General features: G+C 39.4%; 1 protein-coding gene across 3 annotated transcripts in view; it reads left to right on the plus strand.

The window, feature by feature from the left end:
* The window catches only part of acacb (acetyl-CoA carboxylase beta), an 82,861-nt gene that overhangs the window by 15,668 nt on the left and 48,698 nt on the right, over window positions 1-18,495 (plus strand). For all 3 annotated transcript variants that reach the window (XM_034170227.1, XM_034170229.1, XM_034170228.1), the window contains exons 3-13: window positions 8,262-8,394; window positions 8,532-8,670; window positions 9,175-9,284; window positions 9,396-9,477; window positions 9,567-9,665; window positions 9,796-9,905; window positions 10,021-10,131; window positions 10,237-10,446; window positions 12,829-12,999; window positions 13,108-13,269; window positions 13,356-13,519. In XM_034170227.1, the coding sequence (XP_034026118.1) occupies window positions 8,262-8,394; window positions 8,532-8,670; window positions 9,175-9,284; window positions 9,396-9,477; window positions 9,567-9,665; window positions 9,796-9,905; window positions 10,021-10,131; window positions 10,237-10,446; window positions 12,829-12,999; window positions 13,108-13,269; window positions 13,356-13,519 (1,491 nt within the window). The remainder of the gene's footprint in view (window positions 1-8,261; window positions 8,395-8,531; window positions 8,671-9,174; window positions 9,285-9,395; window positions 9,478-9,566; window positions 9,666-9,795; window positions 9,906-10,020; window positions 10,132-10,236; window positions 10,447-12,828; window positions 13,000-13,107; window positions 13,270-13,355; window positions 13,520-18,495) is intronic.

Raw genomic sequence — 18,495 nt, forward strand, 5'->3', positions numbered from 1 at the left:
ACTTGGTCCAGAGTTTAGATTTACCCTCTTTTAAGAGTTTGATAATCCTCTCCTTTGTTTCATTTGACATCTCTCGTGTTAGAGCCATGATTCATGTCAGTCCACTTGGTGCAACAGCTCTCCAAGGTGTGATCACTCCTTTTTAGATGCAGACTAACAAGCAGATCTGATTTGATGCAGGTGTTAGTTTTGGCGATGAAAATTTACAGGGTGATTCCTTAATTTATTCCTCAGAATTGAGTGAGTCCATATTTTTTCCCCTCTGCTTGGTCTAAAAAGTAACCATTACTGACTGCCACAATTATTTTTCCTGATTTCTTATAGTGTTTCTTAAAGCCAGAAAGTTGCCATTTGAAATGACTTTAGTTTTGTGTCATGTCTGTGATCTGCTTTTTTCTACAAAATTAAACAACTGAATGAACATCCTCCAAGGCCGGTGATTCCATAATTATTGCCAGGGGTTGTACACGCATGCACAAGCCCCGGCCAGGGTGTGTGTGTGTGTGTGTGTGTGTGTGCGCGTGCGCGCGCAGTGGACAATGGTTCTCCTGAGACATAATTTGATTGATCTAACTGACACTGCTAATTCTTGTAAGATACACACAACAAATCCACTGTGCTGTCTGGAGACTGAGCAGGAAGAAAGAAAGACAAGCTGGACTCATTTCTGACGTGATTTTTTTTTTTTCCCCTCGCTGCACTGAGGACATATACAGTCGACCAAGCCGGTTGCGAGTGCGCGCGCACGGGGACAACGACACAATGGCTTGATTGAGCTAATAGACGCTGCTACACACACACACACACACACACACACACACACACACACACACACACACACACACACACACACACACACACACACACACACACACAAAATCCATTCCACTGTAAGCCATCTGGATGCATGAAGACCTGTTCACTTGAAACGCTGATGTGATTTTTGACTGGACTGAGGAACTACACAGTCTTTTTTTTTTTCTTTTTTTTTTTGTGGAAGTCTGAAGCCAATGCACAGCATCACTGGACTACACGTTACAGTGAAACACCAAAATGTAAATCCCTTTTCTGTTGTTTATAAATTAATAAAATGTCAAATGACAAGGATCTGTTTTAGCCATTATATAAAACAAATAATGAATGTTTTTGCATTCTTTCAATGGAACTCAATTCTTTCAATTCAGTGAAAGCTTTCGTCTCATGAAATATTCGTATCATTGAACTCATAAACATTCATTATTTGTATATTGTATTCGGGCGACACCGTAAGTTTGCATGTTTTTACACATATATACAGGTCTTATTATTTTTTTGAAAAACCATATGGATTTGAATCACGTGTGATTACATCAGCCAAGCTTGAACCCTCGTGGGCATGCGAGAGTTTTTTCACGCCTGTCGGTTACGTCATTCGCCTGTGGGCAGTCTTTGAGTGAGGAGTGGCCCACCCTCTCGTCGTTTTTGTTCATTGTTTAGGAATGGCTCAGAGACTGCTGCTTTGTTTGATAAACATTTTTTCAAAAACTAAGGCACAACTGAGTGGACACCATTCGATAAATTCAGCTGGTTTTCGGTGAAAATTTTAATGGCTGAGAGATTTTGGTCTGTTAGTGTCGCTTTAAGGACGGCCCACGGCGCCTGACGGCGATCTGCGCTCCGAGGCGTCGTCGTCTCGCTGTTTCAAGCTGAAAACTTCCACATTTCAGGCTCTGTTCACCCAGGTCGTCGTCAGAGAACAGAGGAGTTTCATAAGAGGTCGGCATGAGGAGTTTATGTGGACATTCCACTGTTAAAGGAGATTTTGTAATGAAAGAACGTGCGGGCATATTCGCATGTCGGGCCAGACCCGACCGCAGGGGGTCGCAACAGGAAAAACGCCTCCATTGGAAACCTTAATGGACAAGTTGGAACATGCCCAGCTGTTAAACAATTTCTCAGATACTCACTTGTTGAAAGCCATCAAAAGCCGCCTGAATTTTACAAATGGTTCAACACGGAGGTGTTTTTCCTGTCGCGGCGCAGATGGATTTGCGACGTCGTCACGGAACCGACTCGGCGAATCTGCCCGCACGTTCTTTCATTACAAAATCTCTTTTAACAGTGGAATGTCCGCATAAACTCCTCATGCCGACTTCTTCTGAAACTTCTCTGTTCTCTGACGATGACCTGGGTGAATTAAGCCTTAAATTAGGATGTTTTCAGCTCGAAACAGCCAGACGGACGCCACCTCCAACCGCGCCGATCCGCTTTGTGAGCTGTCCTTAAAGTGAAAGAAACTCCACAATCTCTCATCAGCCGTTAAACTTTTCACCGAAAACCAGCTGAATTTCTCGAATAGTGTCCACTCGGATATCCCTCACAGGTCCTGAAAAAATTTTGATAAAGCAACGCGCGTCGTCTCCAGCAGCGTCTCAGACAAAGGATTTCAGCTGAGAGGGCTGGACCAGTGCTCACTCAAAGCCTGCCCACAGGCGAATGACGTCACTGACACGCGTGAAAAAACTCACGCATGCGCACGAGGGTTCAAGCATGTCTGGTGTAATCGCACGTGATTCAAATCCATATAGTTTTTTTTTTTTTTATTATTATAAAACTGCCGGTTAGTTTTCTAATAGACCTTGTATGTATGTATGTATGTATGTATGTATGTATGTATGTATGTATGTATGTATGTATGTATGTATGTGTGTGTGTGTATATATATATATATATATATATATATATATATATATATATATATATATATATATATATATATATATATATATATATATATATATATATATATATAAAACCTTGCTTGCTTGATCTGTACGGGAATATCAGACCTCTGTTTTTCGTATGGACCTCGGTAATGTTCAGTCCATACTGTCAACACCTCAGTCTTATATTTCCCATACAGACCGAGCAAATGAGGTTAAGAATCTTTTAATATGACTTGAGCTATTACACACTGTGACCATCGTGCGCAATCACATTTGCGGCAAGGGCGCTTAGTTGTAAAATAAACATGATGGGGTTTGTCTTGGTGACGGACAATGATTTTAATGAGCTTATTTATGGTATTCATTCTTCTAACACAAAAAACAAATCCAGTACGCTGTAAACCATGTGGAGGCATTTGCAATTCGCTCGGACTTCTCTCTGTGAAGTGGAACCGCTGTCGGATGAAGAGCTTGACATATTTCTGTCACAAATTTTTTGCGAGACTGAGAAAAGTAGATGGCAGTCTGTACACGATGCATGGCATCAGCTGTTCTGGACATGCCAGAACATGTCCTGTGAGGCTTCATTACGGCATTGCTTTGTGCCATGCGGCACCGCCACGACTCGCAAAGCCTCTGCTCCTCTTTCCATGACAAAAAGTCCTGTAACAGTGGAATGTGCCGTTCATTTCCAAACTGGACGCTGTGTTTTATCCGGGATGTCATCTGGCTAGCACAGGAATTGTGAAAAGACATGGACATCAGCACTTTTTCGGCACATTGAGACAGACGTGCGGAGGAATTCAGCGCGTTGCGGTGGTGCCACATGGCGCAAAGCAACGCCGTGATGAAGCCTCACAGGACATGTTCTGGCATGTCCAGGCACATCCACAATTTCTCGAATAATCACTCGATGGAAAAACCACCGACAGCTGTCCGAACGCCATCTCAAAACCGTCCTGTGAGACCAAAATGGAGGTGGTTTTGTCTCGCTCCAGTAGCGAATCCATCGTGACGCGCGAAGCCTCCGCTCGGCTTTCCATGACAAAATCTCTTGTTAAAAGTGAAATATGCCGGAAAATGGTTGATGTCAAGCTCTTGTGATAACCAGAGAAATTGCACACGATGGTCATGGATCCATACAGCCATCCGTTTAGAAATGAAATGGTCGCTCAGCCTGTCGATGGCGGCTTCGGAGCGCAGCGCACCACCAGTCGCTCTGGGCCATCCTTAAAGCGACAGTAACACTCCGTAGTCTCTTTGAAGCCCATAAAATTTTCACCAAAAACCATCTGAATTTCTCGAATGGTGTCCACTTTGATGTCCCTCACAGTTTCTGAAAAAATTTTGATCAAGCAAAGCGTCAGTCTCTGAGCCATTCCTAAACAATGAAAAAAACGACAAGAGGGGTGGACCACTCCTCACTCAAAGCCTGCTCACAGGCGAATGACGCAACCGACAGGCGTGAAAAAACTCACGCATGCGCACGAAGGTTCAAGCTTGGCTGACGCAATCACACGTGATTCAAATCCATATGGTTTTTGAAAAAAACAATAAGGTCGGATACTTTTCTAATAGACCTCGTATGTGCAGTACAAGCTCCCCGCTTTAACCATTTGATTATCACCTCCCCTGTTATTAGCTCAACTCCTTATGCCACTGAGCGACCCACTCAACTTTAACCCTCTGGGGCCGACGCCGTCGTATACGATGGCTAAGACCAAGCTTTACTAAATGATAAATAACTTTTTAATGATATGAGATAGAAACTTACTTTTTTTTTGCTGAAAAGTTAACTCCGCAGACTTTCGAGCCAGCCATCGGCCATCTTTGTACTCCTCATAGAAGCTGTGTGATGACGTGTGCAATGTAAGTGTCCAATCAGAACTGGTTCACCGTCACATGGTTTTCCAAAATCCAATCGTAGGGCAGATTTACCTCACGTGAAAAGCCAAAGATCGTTTTCAGGAGTGATATGTTACTAGTTGACCCATTTGAATGGCCCCCTGGGTGCTCCAGTGAGTACATACTATTAGTACATACTCAGTGCACCCTGCGCCATTACGCACAGCGAAAGTGAAAGCAGACGGAGTGCCTCTGATGACAATCTCACGTGCTCAGACAAAGAGTGTGTAACTCAGGATTTCTCCACTAGTTTGCATGTGAATGTTACTGGATAACTCTGTTGCTTTCTCTGTGTAAAGCACCGTTTACCATATCAAAATAACAAAACGCATAGACTATTTTGTATATATTGTTCAAAATGTGCATTTGTGTTTATTGTTTGAACCTTTTTGTTGTACAGTCTTTCACACAAGACCTCAAATTACCTTTATAAAGTGTCAAAACAGTTGTTTATTATAGTTTGCTGTGTGTTTTGAATAAATGTGTGTAGAAAATTATTTTTCGCTTTATTTTTTCCTTGCCTATTTTTGATTGTAAACCTTATTACACTTAGAGTTCAAGGAAAACTGCAAGGATAAAGTACAAAAATACAGTATTTGGACAAAAAAGGGGGACAGAAAGGAAATTTATGAAAATTAAAAAACCTTCAACAATATTTTCTCATATTGCAGTGCAGTTCTGTCAACAAAAATATACACCCTAATAACAAAAATTATACTAAATTCTAACATTTCAGAAATTGCATTTTTGTGAAGCTGTAAAGAAGTAAGGGTCATGAGTTTAAGTGCAGATTGTCATTTTAATTTGAGGGCACTACATTTACATGTAAAGCACTTTTTGTGTGAACCTACTTTATGTAGGTCTTACAGATTTACACAATTTTATAATCTCATTTAACTGGCTTTATTCTGTGTTGATGGACTTATATGGTACAATGGATTCTGTCAGTAATTTGTTGGAAATGCACATTTTTGTTTAGCATAGCATTTTATATTTGTAGTTCCTCTTGGTTCTTTGGGTTAGGGATAGGGTTAGGGTTTATTTTGTATTCGAGGGAAATACATGATTATTTAGATTCAGTCCATGCGGTTGACTTGGCCAACCACAGAGGTCTTTGATTGTATTTCCAGAACCTTTGGGTCATTGCACTGTAATGCAGCATTGAATGATTTTTGATGCATTTGGCTGAAGTCCAGGTAACATGTTCTGCATGAGCAGTTCATTGATCCTCGTCTCAGAGAATGTTGTTCCACAATTATGCAGTCTTTTTTTTTTTTTTTTTTTAGCAAGCTCTCCTCTATTCCTCCAGATTTGAGATGTACCTACCTCCTTGTTTTTAATCTGGCTATCTGAAATAATGGAGACTTTTCTTGACTAGTTAAACAATTAGTCATTGATCACACCTGTTAGCTGTGGCTTTTTGATGTCGCTGAGGTCACCAAACTACAATGTTTTTACTAGCTTTCTGATCGGCTTGTTTTAGCTCTTCATCTTTAGCTCTACTTCACCAGTAGGGACAGGTATTCAGACTTCCTATTAATAATTTAATTAAATGAAGATACAACTTTAGCCTATAGGGGAAAACTGCAGTCCTGCTCTAAATGAATGTGTTAAGGCATAAATTATTGCCTTAACACAGTGGTGTCCAAACTATTCCAGAAAGGGCCGAGAGGGTGCAGGTTTTCTTTGCACCCAGTGACTCCAGCAGGTGATTTCACTGATGAACTCATTCCACCTGCTCAAAGTGATGTTAATCAGTGAAATCACCTGCTGGAGTCAGTGGGTGCAAAGAAATCCTGACCCTCTCGGCTCTTTCTGGAATAGTTTGGACACCACTGCACACATTCATAAGTCGGTGCTTATTGTTTCTTATAAAATCAACCCTGTATTGTGCATACCCAAAATGCTGGAGTGCATGACACCCAGCTGGAAAATGTCACAACACAGTGAACAGCTGAGTGCAGCTTCTACCCCATGATTGAAATGTACAATACAGTGATGTCTAAAGTTCATTTCAGTCCACAAAGACTTGCAGCACAATTTTCAAATTTCAAAATTTCAAATTTATTAATGTATATAGCACCAATTCACGATAAAATTGTCTCAAGGCGCTTCACACAAAAAACAATTAAAAAATTTAAAACACACACAAAAAAAAACCATAGAAGAAAGACAACCATAAAAGAATACAAGAATAAAAACACTTCATAATACTAATGATAAAACAGAGAAAACAAATGAGTCTTTAAACGTGACTTAAAAATCTCCACAGTATCCGACTGCCGAATGTGTGCTGGGAGATCATTCCACAGGGCTGGGGCACGGTAGGAGAAAGCTCTGTGACCGGCAAACTTTTTATTCACCCTGGGAACACACAGAATTTTGTAACAGAACACTGATGCAACACAGTTGTTTTTTCTCAGTGATACTGGTACATGACCCAGGATTTCTGCAAAGGTTCAGAGTGGTTTATGGAGCAGTTGTAGTCAGACTTAGAAAAAACAAGGCACAAGCCAGCAGAAAAATTTGGTATGTAAACAATTCTATCCTTGCAGTATTTTTTTTTTTCATAAATCCTAAAATAAGTGTACCTTTGAAAATATCCAGTTTGATCTTTGTGTGAGTAATTTATTGCATGTAATGTTGTATAATCTACAACTTTAATTTGAAAGCTAAATGATTCCATTTTATGATTAGTTTGACTATACTTAAGGTATTATAGATCTTATTATCTACATTAACTTTACCAATAAGACAGTAACAAGCAAATTTACAGTCAAATGAATCATTTTTGTTTCGTGGAGGCATAAAGATTGCTTATACAACTTATGTAGTTTAGCAATTGACCATACAATTATTGACCAGTAGAGTATGAATAGACTTGTCAAATGATCTACTTACTATATATAAATTTATTCATGCATCAACACAAAAGCTGTATTTCTTCAACATTTTGCCTAACATGGTTTAAATAATCTCAAATCTGATGATGAATAATTAAGAGTGCTGAAACAGTTGTGGACTAATCAGTTAGTTGATAACAGAAAAGTAGTCAGCTATTTTTCTAATCTGTTAACCATTTATCAAACAAAAATGCCAAACTGTAGCCTGCACTACGTTTTAACATTAGATAATTTGTTCCTCTTGTCTTTACTTTTTCTGGAAATTCAGTATCTTTGGATTTTTGTCTGTTGGTTAGACAAGACATTTGAAGATGACACCTTGAACTCTGTGAAATTGTCATGGACACATCATCTTTTTTCTGTCAGTTTATACATGTAAAAAAAAAAAAATCATTGTAAAAATATAAAAAGATGAATTACAAATAAATTCATTTCATTGTTGCACTGTAAAAACCTTTATTTGAATTATTGAATTTTTAGTTAATGTAGGACAGCACTGAAGCAGTTACAGTTTAACTGCCCTATAGCCTAAAGCTAAGATATACTGTGTCAGCTGATGACAACATTTATCACTTATTTTCTTGTGATTAACATTGTTTTTTTAAATAAACCAATAGCGAAGGTTTGGATTATTCTGTACTCAGGACTGACAGTATGTTGGATGATACAAAGCCTGAAATTTGCTCTGATTAAATTTATTTTTCTTCTTATTGGAAAAGCAATAATAACCATCTGCTCTCTCCTTCAGGCTGAGCATGTGTGGTCCCCACTTGGTGAAAAGAGTGCATGAACAAAGAAAGATGGACCTACAAAGAGACTTCACTGTTGCATCTCCTGCTGAGTTTGTCACCCGTTTTGGTGGCACCCGTGTCATTGAAAAAGTATAAACACGCTCCCTATAATTTTAAAACTGTACTTAATTTTTTATCAACTGATGATCTTCTTTCACTAGAATGCAATGTATGTTGTCAAATCTGCTTTTCTTTATGATGCTGAAGCAGTTTCTTGTTTGTTACAGGTGCTAATAGCCAATAACGGTATAGCCGCAGTCAAATGTATGCGTTCTATACGACGCTGGTCCTATGAAATGTTTCGCAATGAGAGGGCCATCCGTTTTGTGGTCATGGTAACCCCAGAAGACTTGAAAGCTAATGCAGGTATTTATGACACACATACTTTGTTGTACTTAATAGTGTTCCTGATTGATGTAAACACAATAGCACCTAGGACATGTTAGAAAAATTGTTTTGAACATTGCTGTTCCAATTACGCTGTTTGGGGAAATGGTTATAGTGACATAACTTGTGTGGTCATTTTGTGTGGGTGTGTGTCTCTGTGTGTGTGTGTGTGTGTGTGTGTGTGTGTGTGTGTGTGTGTGTGTGTGTGTGTGTGTGTGTGTGTGTGTGTGTGTGTGTATGTGTATATATATATATATATATATATATATATATATATATATATATATATATATATATATATATATATATATATATATATATATATATATATATATATGTGTATATATATGTGTGTGTTTGTGTGTGTATATATATATTTTTTTTTAAAACAAACCCTGAAATGGCACTTAATTGCATTTCTGCAGAATAGCAATATACATTTGGACTGAATAAATTTTCATGTTGCACATTTATACTTCATAGAATACATCAAAATGGCAGACCACTACGTGCCTGTACCTGGTGGACCCAACAATAACAACTATGCAAATGTGGAGCTGATAGTGGATATTGCTAAACGAATCCCAGTGCAGGTATGTATCACAATTTCCTCACATAAAAAAAGCTTTTATTGGTAAGTGTCATTTGCATTAAAAATATGCCAAATAAAAACTTGATGTGTCTTTGTTTATCGCATTTAACAGGCTGTGTGGGCTGGTTGGGGCCATGCCTCAGAAAATCCTCAACTACCTGAGCTCTTGAACAAAGCAGGCATAGCTTTCTTAGGTACAGCCCATTTTTAAGCCAAAGAATGTGCATTGTTTTGGTTTGTTTAATTTGGAACTGTTTTACATTTTGATGTGTTTTTGTTTCAGGACCGTCCAGTAAGGCCATGTGGGCTCTCGGGGATAAGGTGGCATCATCCATTGTTGCCCAGAGTGCTGACATTCCCACATTACCATGGAGTGGATCAGGTGCCTCACCAACTCCTAGAATATCTTATTTGAATGCATAGTTTATAGTAACACATGTTATTCCAGTTAGGTAGCAGAGTCAGTTATGTCATACTTGGTTTTAAATACTGTGTTTGACTTGGTTCTTCAGGACTAAGAGTTGCCTGGCCAGAGGGTGACCATACAATGAGTAAAATAATCAGTGTTCCTCGAGAGGTGTACACACAAGGCTGTATTTCTGATATAAATGATGGACTGACAGTAAGTATTGTTTGAAAAATCATGCTAAAAATAAATGTTTAGTATTTTCCTAATACTTGTTGGAAATGCCTAGCTTTTGCAATATTGTATGGATCTAATTTTTTTTCTTGTGCAGAGAGCTGAAGACATTGGTTATCCGATTGTTATCAAGGCCTCTGAAGGTGGAGGTGGAAAGGGTATCCGGAAAGTAGAAACTGCTGAAGATTTTTCAAGTTCCTTTAGACAGGTTTGTTTTGTAACATTTTGAAATGGTTATATTGCTGCAAACATTGTACTGTTCCTGTTGATCTGATGTTGACAGTTTCATATATATATAATATGCTGAGTGCAGGTTCAGGCTGAGGTACCAGGTTCACCGATCTTCATCATGCAGCTTGCCCAGCATGCAAGACACCTTGAGGTTCAGATACTGGCTGATGAGTATGGAAATGCAATTTCACTATTTGGACGTGATTGTTCCATTCAGAGAAGGCACCAGAAAATCATTGAGGAGGCTCCTGCCACCATTGCATCTTCCTCAACATTTGAGCAAATGGAGCAGGTCAGTTTATTCAGTTTATATATGAAGAGTTCAGATGCAAAGCCCAGTAAGTCCTTTTTTTTTCAAATTGGAGAAAAATGCAGTTGAAAATGGAGATTTAAAGGAAACCCTATGTGGACATGTGCAGACTTTCATCAATAACATGAAAACAGTTTGTTCAAATTCTTTCATATTTTGCACACTGATGGTCCCCTTGACAGCCAAGTACATGCTGGCGTCAACTAAAAATTTATGGTTTTGGAGATACTGGGTTTTGCATCTGAACTCTTCATATGTACTCCTCGATCACAACATAAGCCACCTCAATGCACTACACATGTGCAAGGTTCACACCATAAGCAAGAATATTGGCAACAGTGGTAAGGAAAAATTCCTTTGGATGATTTGATATAAAAAGAAACCTCAAGCAGACCAGAGTCAGTGGAGTGAGTATCTACTTTGGCCAAACTAATGAAACAAAACAACAAAATACAACTAAAGCACAGGAATTGTTAAATATGCAGTGACAGAAATGATGCAGCTAAGCATGGACATCTCCGTGTCCTTCTCCACTCACTGTGGTCCTCAACACTCAGGCACCTGTGTGCTGGATCATACATAGAGAAACCTGCCACATGGCCAAAATGTCAAAGCTGATGCTCTCTCACAATGTAACTTACGGCCCCTGGACCCTGGCTTATTTTCCTCTGAAAATCGAATTTGCCAATCTCGTCCCTGCTGTAAGTGATACTCTTCACCTTAACTTCCCCAAGTAACCACTTGTTTGACACAGTCAAAACAGTTAAAACAAACAAACAAAAAATTCAGTGATTCTTGCATTTACTTTGACTTGTAAACCAAGACCTATTTGAAAATTGAGTGAAGTAACTCCTCATTTATTTCATTAAATAACAACTAAATAACAAGAAACAAAGCATGACAAATGCAGTGAGCCTTGAATTTGCTTTAACTTCTGTTTCATTGCAGACCATATGAACCAAAGATATTTCATGTTTTGTGTAGTGAACTTCATTTAATTTGTTAATATATATCCATTACTGCATTTTACCCCTTAACGCTTATTGTCGCATATATGCGACAATATTTGACTCAAATATGCAACATACCAAATTGACCAGTATGCCTGTTGTCGCAAATTTACAACATACCATTATTATTATTATTATTACAACATTATAACAAATTATTACCAAAATGCCAAAATTACTATTTATTTTTTTGTGCAAAAGTGAAATTAATAATCTCAACATTATTTAACATCTACTTAAAGGCAAAAACACACACAAAACATTTTTTTATATACAGCTATATAAATTCAGGCGTTAAGGGGTTAAGGCCTGCAGCACAACAAAACAGTTGGGATGGGGGCATATTATTCAGAATATAAGGCTTATTCATCACTTTTACAGCCAGTTTTTGTGAGACATTGGATGATAAACATTTCCAAGTCAGTGAATAGGCCTTTGACTTCATTTTCCATCAGTCATTAAGAATTACAAATAGTATGGTAAATCTGTGTCAAGTAAGTAGTTTTCAAAAATTGAGAGAACATGATTCCCTCCAAGAGACCAAGATTCTATTATTACATGCTTTCCTTCAGTGTTTGGTTAATTACTGCTACCAAGCAGGTAATTATTTTTCATTAATTTTTATTTACTTATTTGGTAACTAGATTAACTAAAACATGGACAGATGTACATGAAACTAGTATAGTTTTTCATCTTGAACAAAGCATTATTGCCCACCTGAATTAACTCATCTGCTCTGGTCCATCTTTACATTTTGGGCCTGAGTTACTAAGATCCCATTTCTCATGCTAAATTATGTGGGCTTTTAAAACTTTTGAGTGTTAGGTTGGAGAACATTTTGCCTGTGATTTTGAATGTGTGCAAATGACAACGTGTGGTAAATAGGCCACTATACATTATGTAATTGTCATGTTTTCTCTGTTAAAGATTATTGAATTTAAAAAAAGCATACCCCAGACAGCTCACAGGAAATTACTTTAAATCAGATTAATGAATGTCTGCAGTCTTGTAACATATTTAACATCATTTCAAATGTGCAAAATACACATGCTATCAGAACCAGTTAAATGTCCTTTTGACCTTGATAGGGCATATTGCGTGTGCTGAACTAACCCATTTGCATGCTCACCTCCCACAGTTTTACACACTCAAGTAAACACGCACTCCAAATTGCATATCATGAAGGCAAACATTAAATGGACTGCATGTGCTATTTTGCTCGTCTGAAAGTTGCACTCCTCAGTGTGCACTGTTAGTATATCTGCATGCACTTTTGTTTGTGGTTGCTGTGGCGTTTGCACACATTTTTACATAAGCTTTCAATAAATCACACCTTGTGTCTATTCTTTCTTAGTATGCTGTGCGGCTGGCCAAGATGGTAGGTTATGTGAGTGCAGGAACTGTGGAATACCTCTTTTCTGAGGATGGAAGCTTTCACTTTCTGGAGCTGAACCCCCGTCTGCAGGTTGAACATCCCTGTACAGAGATGATTGTAGATGTGAACCTGCCTGCTGCTCAACTTCAGGTGTACTCGGCACACAATGTGCACACCTATTGAATAATTAAACTGATAATGTGTATCTGCAATGAAATCTTAAACATCTACTTTTGCTAAGTGTTTGTTGTCTGACAGATTGCAATGGGCATCCCCCTTTTTCGAATTAAAGACATCAGATTGCTTTATGGAGAATTGCCATGGGGAGACACACCCATTCATTTTGAGAATCCAGATCCAATGCCATGTCCTAGAGGGCATGTGATAGCTGTACGAATTACCAGTGAGAACCCTGATGAGGTAAAACGTAACCTTTTCAGCAACCTTTTCATTGTGATTATTTATTTTATATTATGCCACTGACTTATCCTTGTTGTCACTGTCAGGGATTCAAACCCAGTTCTGGTACGGTGCAGGAGTTGAACTTCCGTAGCAGTAAAAATGTCTGGGGTTATTTCAGTGTCGGGGCAGCTGGTGGTCTCCATAAATTTGCAGATTCCCAGTTTGGGCACTGTTTTTCTTGGGGTGAGAACCGTGAAGAAGCCATTTCGTAAGTTCTTTTCTCTGTTCTGATGCTCTCATGATATCTTGATCTCAAGCAATTAAAATGTTTTTCTGAGGCAACAGACAGTATGACAGCTGCTTCAATGCTGTACCTGTGCCTGATAAAATTGAGTGAATACTGTAATAATCTGACAAAAATGTTAAATTTACAAAATGAGGAACTACAACCCCTGGCAAAAATTATGGAATCACCGGCCTCGGAGGATGTTTATTCAGTTGTTTAATTTTGTAGAAAAAAAGCAGATCACAGACATGACACAAAACTAACGTCATTTCAAATGGCAACTTTCTGGGTTTAAGAAACACTACAAGAAATCAGAAAAAAAAAGTGGCAGTCAGTAACGGCTACTTTTTTAGACCAAGCAGAGGGAAAAAAATATGGAATCACTCAATTCTGAGGAAAAAATTATGGAATCATGAAAAACAAAAGAACGCTCCAACACATCACTAGTATTTTGTTGCACCACCTCTGGCTTTTATAACAGCTTGCAGTCTCTGAGGCATGGACTTAATGAGTGACAAACATTACTCTTCATCAATCTGGCTCCAACTTTCTCTGATTGCTGTTGCCAGATCAGCTTTGCAGGTTGGAGCCTTGTCACGGACCATTTTCTTCAACTTCCACCAAAGATTTTCAATTGGATTAAGATTCGGACTATTTGCAGGCCATGACATTGACCCTATGTGTCTTTTTGCAAGGAATGTTTTCACAGTTTTTGCTCTATGGCAAGATGCATTATCATCTTGAAAAATGATTTCATCATCCCCAAACATCCTTTCAATTGATGGGATAAGAAAAGTGTCCAAAATATCAACGTAAACTTGTGCATTTATTGATGATGTAATGACAGCCATCTCCCCAGTGCCTTTACCTGAAGTGCAGCCCCATATCATCAATGACTGTGGAAATTTACATGTTCTCTTCAGGCAGTCATCTTTATAAATCTTATTGGAACGGCACCAAACAAAAGTTCCACCATCATCACCTTGCCCAATGCAGATTCGAGATTCATCACTGAATATGACTTTCATCCAGTCATCCACAGTCCACGATTGCTTTTCCTTAGCCCATTGTAACCTTGTTTTTTTTCTGTTTAGGTGTTAATGATGGCTTTCGTTTAGCTTTTCTGTATGTAAATCCCATTTCCTTTAGGCGGTTTCTTACAGTTTGGTCACAGACGTTGACTCCAGTTTCCTCCCATTCGTTCCTCATTTGTTTTGTTGTGCATTTTTGATTTTTGAGACATACTGCTTTAAGTTTTCTGTCTTGACGCTTTGATGTCTTCCTTGGTCTACCAGTATGTTTGCCTTTAACAACCTTCCCATGTTGTTTGTATTTGGTCCAGAGTTTAGACACAGCTGACTGTGAACAACCAACATCTTTTGCAACATTGCGTGATGATTTACCCTCTTTTAAGAGTTTGATAATCCTCTCCTTTGTTTCAATTGACATCTCTTGTGTTGGAGCCATGATTCATGTCAGTCCACTTGGTGCAACAGCTCTCCAAGGTGTGATCACTCCTTTTTAGATGCAGACTAACGAGCAGATCTGATTTGATGCAGGTGTTAGTTTTGGGGATGAAAATTTACAGGGTGATTCCATATTTTTTTCCCTCTGCTTGGTCTATAAAAGTAGCTGTTACTTACTGCCACAATTTTTTTTCCTGATTTCTTATAGTGTTTCTTAAAGCCAGAAAGTTGCCATTTGAAATGACTTTAGTTTTGTGTCATGTCTGTGATCTGCTTTTTTTTCTACAAAATTAAACAACTGAATGAACATCCTCCGAGGCCGGTGATTCCATAATTATTGCCAGGGGCTGTAGAATACATTTTCATCTGGATGACTTCAGGTATGATGGTAGGGCAGTCAGGAGCTCCCATATGCCAACATAATAAACTCCACTCAAACTCGAGATGCACATGACGACAAACCTTGAAACTAAGAATATGAGTGGAGGTTCAGCAAAAATGAAGAATTAAAAAGAACCTGGGCATTCAAGGTAAAGAAACTCACTCGACTCACAAGAGCAAGCCAACACCTTAAGCTAACGTGACGTTGTTTCAAAGCAGCCTGGATAGCATTAGCAAACAAAACCAAGCTCTGCAAGACAAACTGAAAATGGACCAAAAAACATTCAAAGAAGATGTTATAGCTCAAATGTGAGCTGAGAGAAATCAAAGAAACATTGACTAGAAGTTTGCAAAAATGACCACAGACATTGGGGAACAAAATGAGAAAATAAGTGCTGCTCTGGCGCAGATGGAAGAAATAGTTGTGGAGTCATGAAGCAAACTGTGCACTGTGCTTGAAATATTGCAAGAGCAGAAAATGATTATAGATTAATTGGATGATCTAAAATTGAGGGCTAGATGGAAAAACCTACGGATGTACGGCATACAAGAGGACGCAGAGTCAAAGAGCAACTCAGTCACACAGCTTATTGACAAATGGTTCCGTGATCAATTTTCTGTAATCTCTGACCTCCAGATTCAATGCACACATTGAGCCTTAGCTCTAAAACCAAAACCTGGCCAGTCTCCCAGATCTATTTATTGTCCTCAGTTTCCAGCCATTCACAGTGAAGGAGATGATATTGAAAAAAGGATGAGAGAAGAAAACAATCATCCTCAGTGGACACGGGATTTATTCTGACCATGACTACTCAGTGAGGACGCTGCAACAGCATAAAGCATATTTCAACATCAAGAGGATCTTAAAGAGAGAGGGCATCCATTTTCAGACAGTGGTGGTGCAAAAGAGACAATCAGCGACCTGTGGGAGAGAGGGTACAATGTGGGTAACACGGGTACCAACACTGGAGGAATCGCATTTATTGAAAGACTTCAGTTGACCAGGACTGCAATGTGGGAACGCAACAGGAGGGATCACACCGATGAGGCCAAAAGACGTCGCAGCATGACTACAAGAATTCAAGCTCAAAGGAAACAAAGCAGGATGAGTATCTACATCAGCAACACTTGAGTTTAACATTCTTAAAAAGCCGTGTGACTTCTCCAAATTAACATCACACTTTTCAAGAATGTTAAAGCAAATAAAGCAATGGGCCCTGATGGTATTTCAGCCTTCCTTTTGAAGACATGCGCAGCTGAACTTTCACCAGCCTGGGTCCCTGTCTTCCAGAGGTCAGTTGACTCCCACATTGTTCCATCTTTGTGGAAAAAGGCAACTATCATCCCGGTTCCCAAAGCATCTGTCCCCAGAGACAACAATGATTACCTGGGTGTTTACATTGACTCCATCTCCTGTGGGATGTCCATGTGACCTCGGTCTGCAGCTGGGTTCAACAAAAATGTACTTCCTGTGAGTGAGATTGTTTGGTGTTGAACAGAAAATTATGCTTATTTTTTATCAGGCTGTTGTTGAAAGTGTTATTAGGTATGGAATGTCTGCATGGTTCGGTAATCTGTCAGTCAGAACTAAATCAGAACTGATGGCGGCTGGTGCGCACGGCACATAAAGCGATGGGAGTAAGAGTATCCATCATTACAGCAGATATTTGAGGAGGCTGTTATTAAACAGGCGAGGAAAATAACCTCTGACCCATTCCATGTTCTTTACCCTCAATATGAGCTGCTTTTATCTGGACGCCGCTACCGAGTTCCATCTAAAAACAAAGAGATACCTAAACAGGTATAAAAACTCATTCCTCCCTATATCAGTGAACCTCCTGATCTCACACCAAAGAGCAGGTCGCTAATGTGTCATTGTGCTTGTATTGTATTGTCTGGGTCTGTCTTGTCATGTCTGTACTTGATTAGTGTATTTTATGTGGCTGCCTGTGTGTCCAAGACAAATTTCCCCTTGGGGACAAATAAAAGAATCTTGAATCTTGAGTTAAAATGAATATGAGAATGAGATAATTTGATAAGGGCAGCTAAAGCCTAGTTAAGTACAGGTAAACCCCGTTAACTCGCATATGCATAACTCATGTTTCGGCTTTAAGCCCCTTTCACACCGGGGGTGCTCCCGGTTGCGCCGTGTGTCATTATGACGACGCTGCGTGGAAGCAACTCAGTGCCGAGACGATGCAGCTCGACGCCACAACAGCGCAAGGGGCGCAAAGGAGGAAGCAAAGCGGGCGCAGAAAAATTAAACCTGTTTAATTTTTTTGGCGTCCTGTGCTCGACGCAGAAAGGAAGTGGTTCCAACGCAAGTCGGGGCAAAGAGGCGTTATCCGGTGTGACTCTGAGCCAATTTATGATTCCTGCTGTGTTCCATTGTTCCCATAGGATTGTTTTTATACTGTGTACTTAATGCAGTAAAAACTACACGCTGAAGAAAAAAAAAATGCAGACTGATTACCAGAAATATCCAGTAAAAAGTCCGGACAACTCTAGTCCACTCATGGACGTTCGTTCACGCGCACACATGTGAACAATTAAAAGAAAAAAAAAAGTCTGGCTGCAGGCATTAGTTCCTTGTTCTCTGCTCAAACTCTCACATCACAGTTAAAAAAAAAAGGACATAAGTCCTGAGACAGGACATGTCAACATCAAGTAGAACTCCAGACATCGCCACATTTGCTTGATGGTTCGCTCGCGCGAGCGCGCATCTCGCGGTCAAAGGAGGAAAGAAAAAAAAAATTGTCTGCAGGCAGTTAGTTCCTTTCTCTCCTCAGACTCTCTCATCACAGTTAAAAAAAGACACAAGTCCAGGACATGTCAACATCAAGTAGAACTCCAGACATCTCCACATTTGCTTAAGGATGGTTTGTGCGCGCATCTCGCGGTCAAGGGAGGAAAGATAAACTATAATAGAACTCAGAGCGCAGCCCTGCAGCTCAGCACAACAACAAGTAGAAGAGAAGTCAGAGTGCACAGTCTGTCTGCAGCCAAACTGTGCACTCTGACTTCTCTGTGCAGAGAACCTGCAGGCTGCGTTCTCACCTCCTCTCTGCCCCCTGCTGCACACACCTGGCGCAGAAATTCCTGCGTTGTCAT

This window comes from Thalassophryne amazonica, chromosome 5 (genome assembly GCF_902500255.1).
Source record: "Thalassophryne amazonica chromosome 5, fThaAma1.1, whole genome shotgun sequence".
NCBI classification, from domain to species: domain Eukaryota; kingdom Metazoa; phylum Chordata; class Actinopteri; order Batrachoidiformes; family Batrachoididae; genus Thalassophryne; species Thalassophryne amazonica.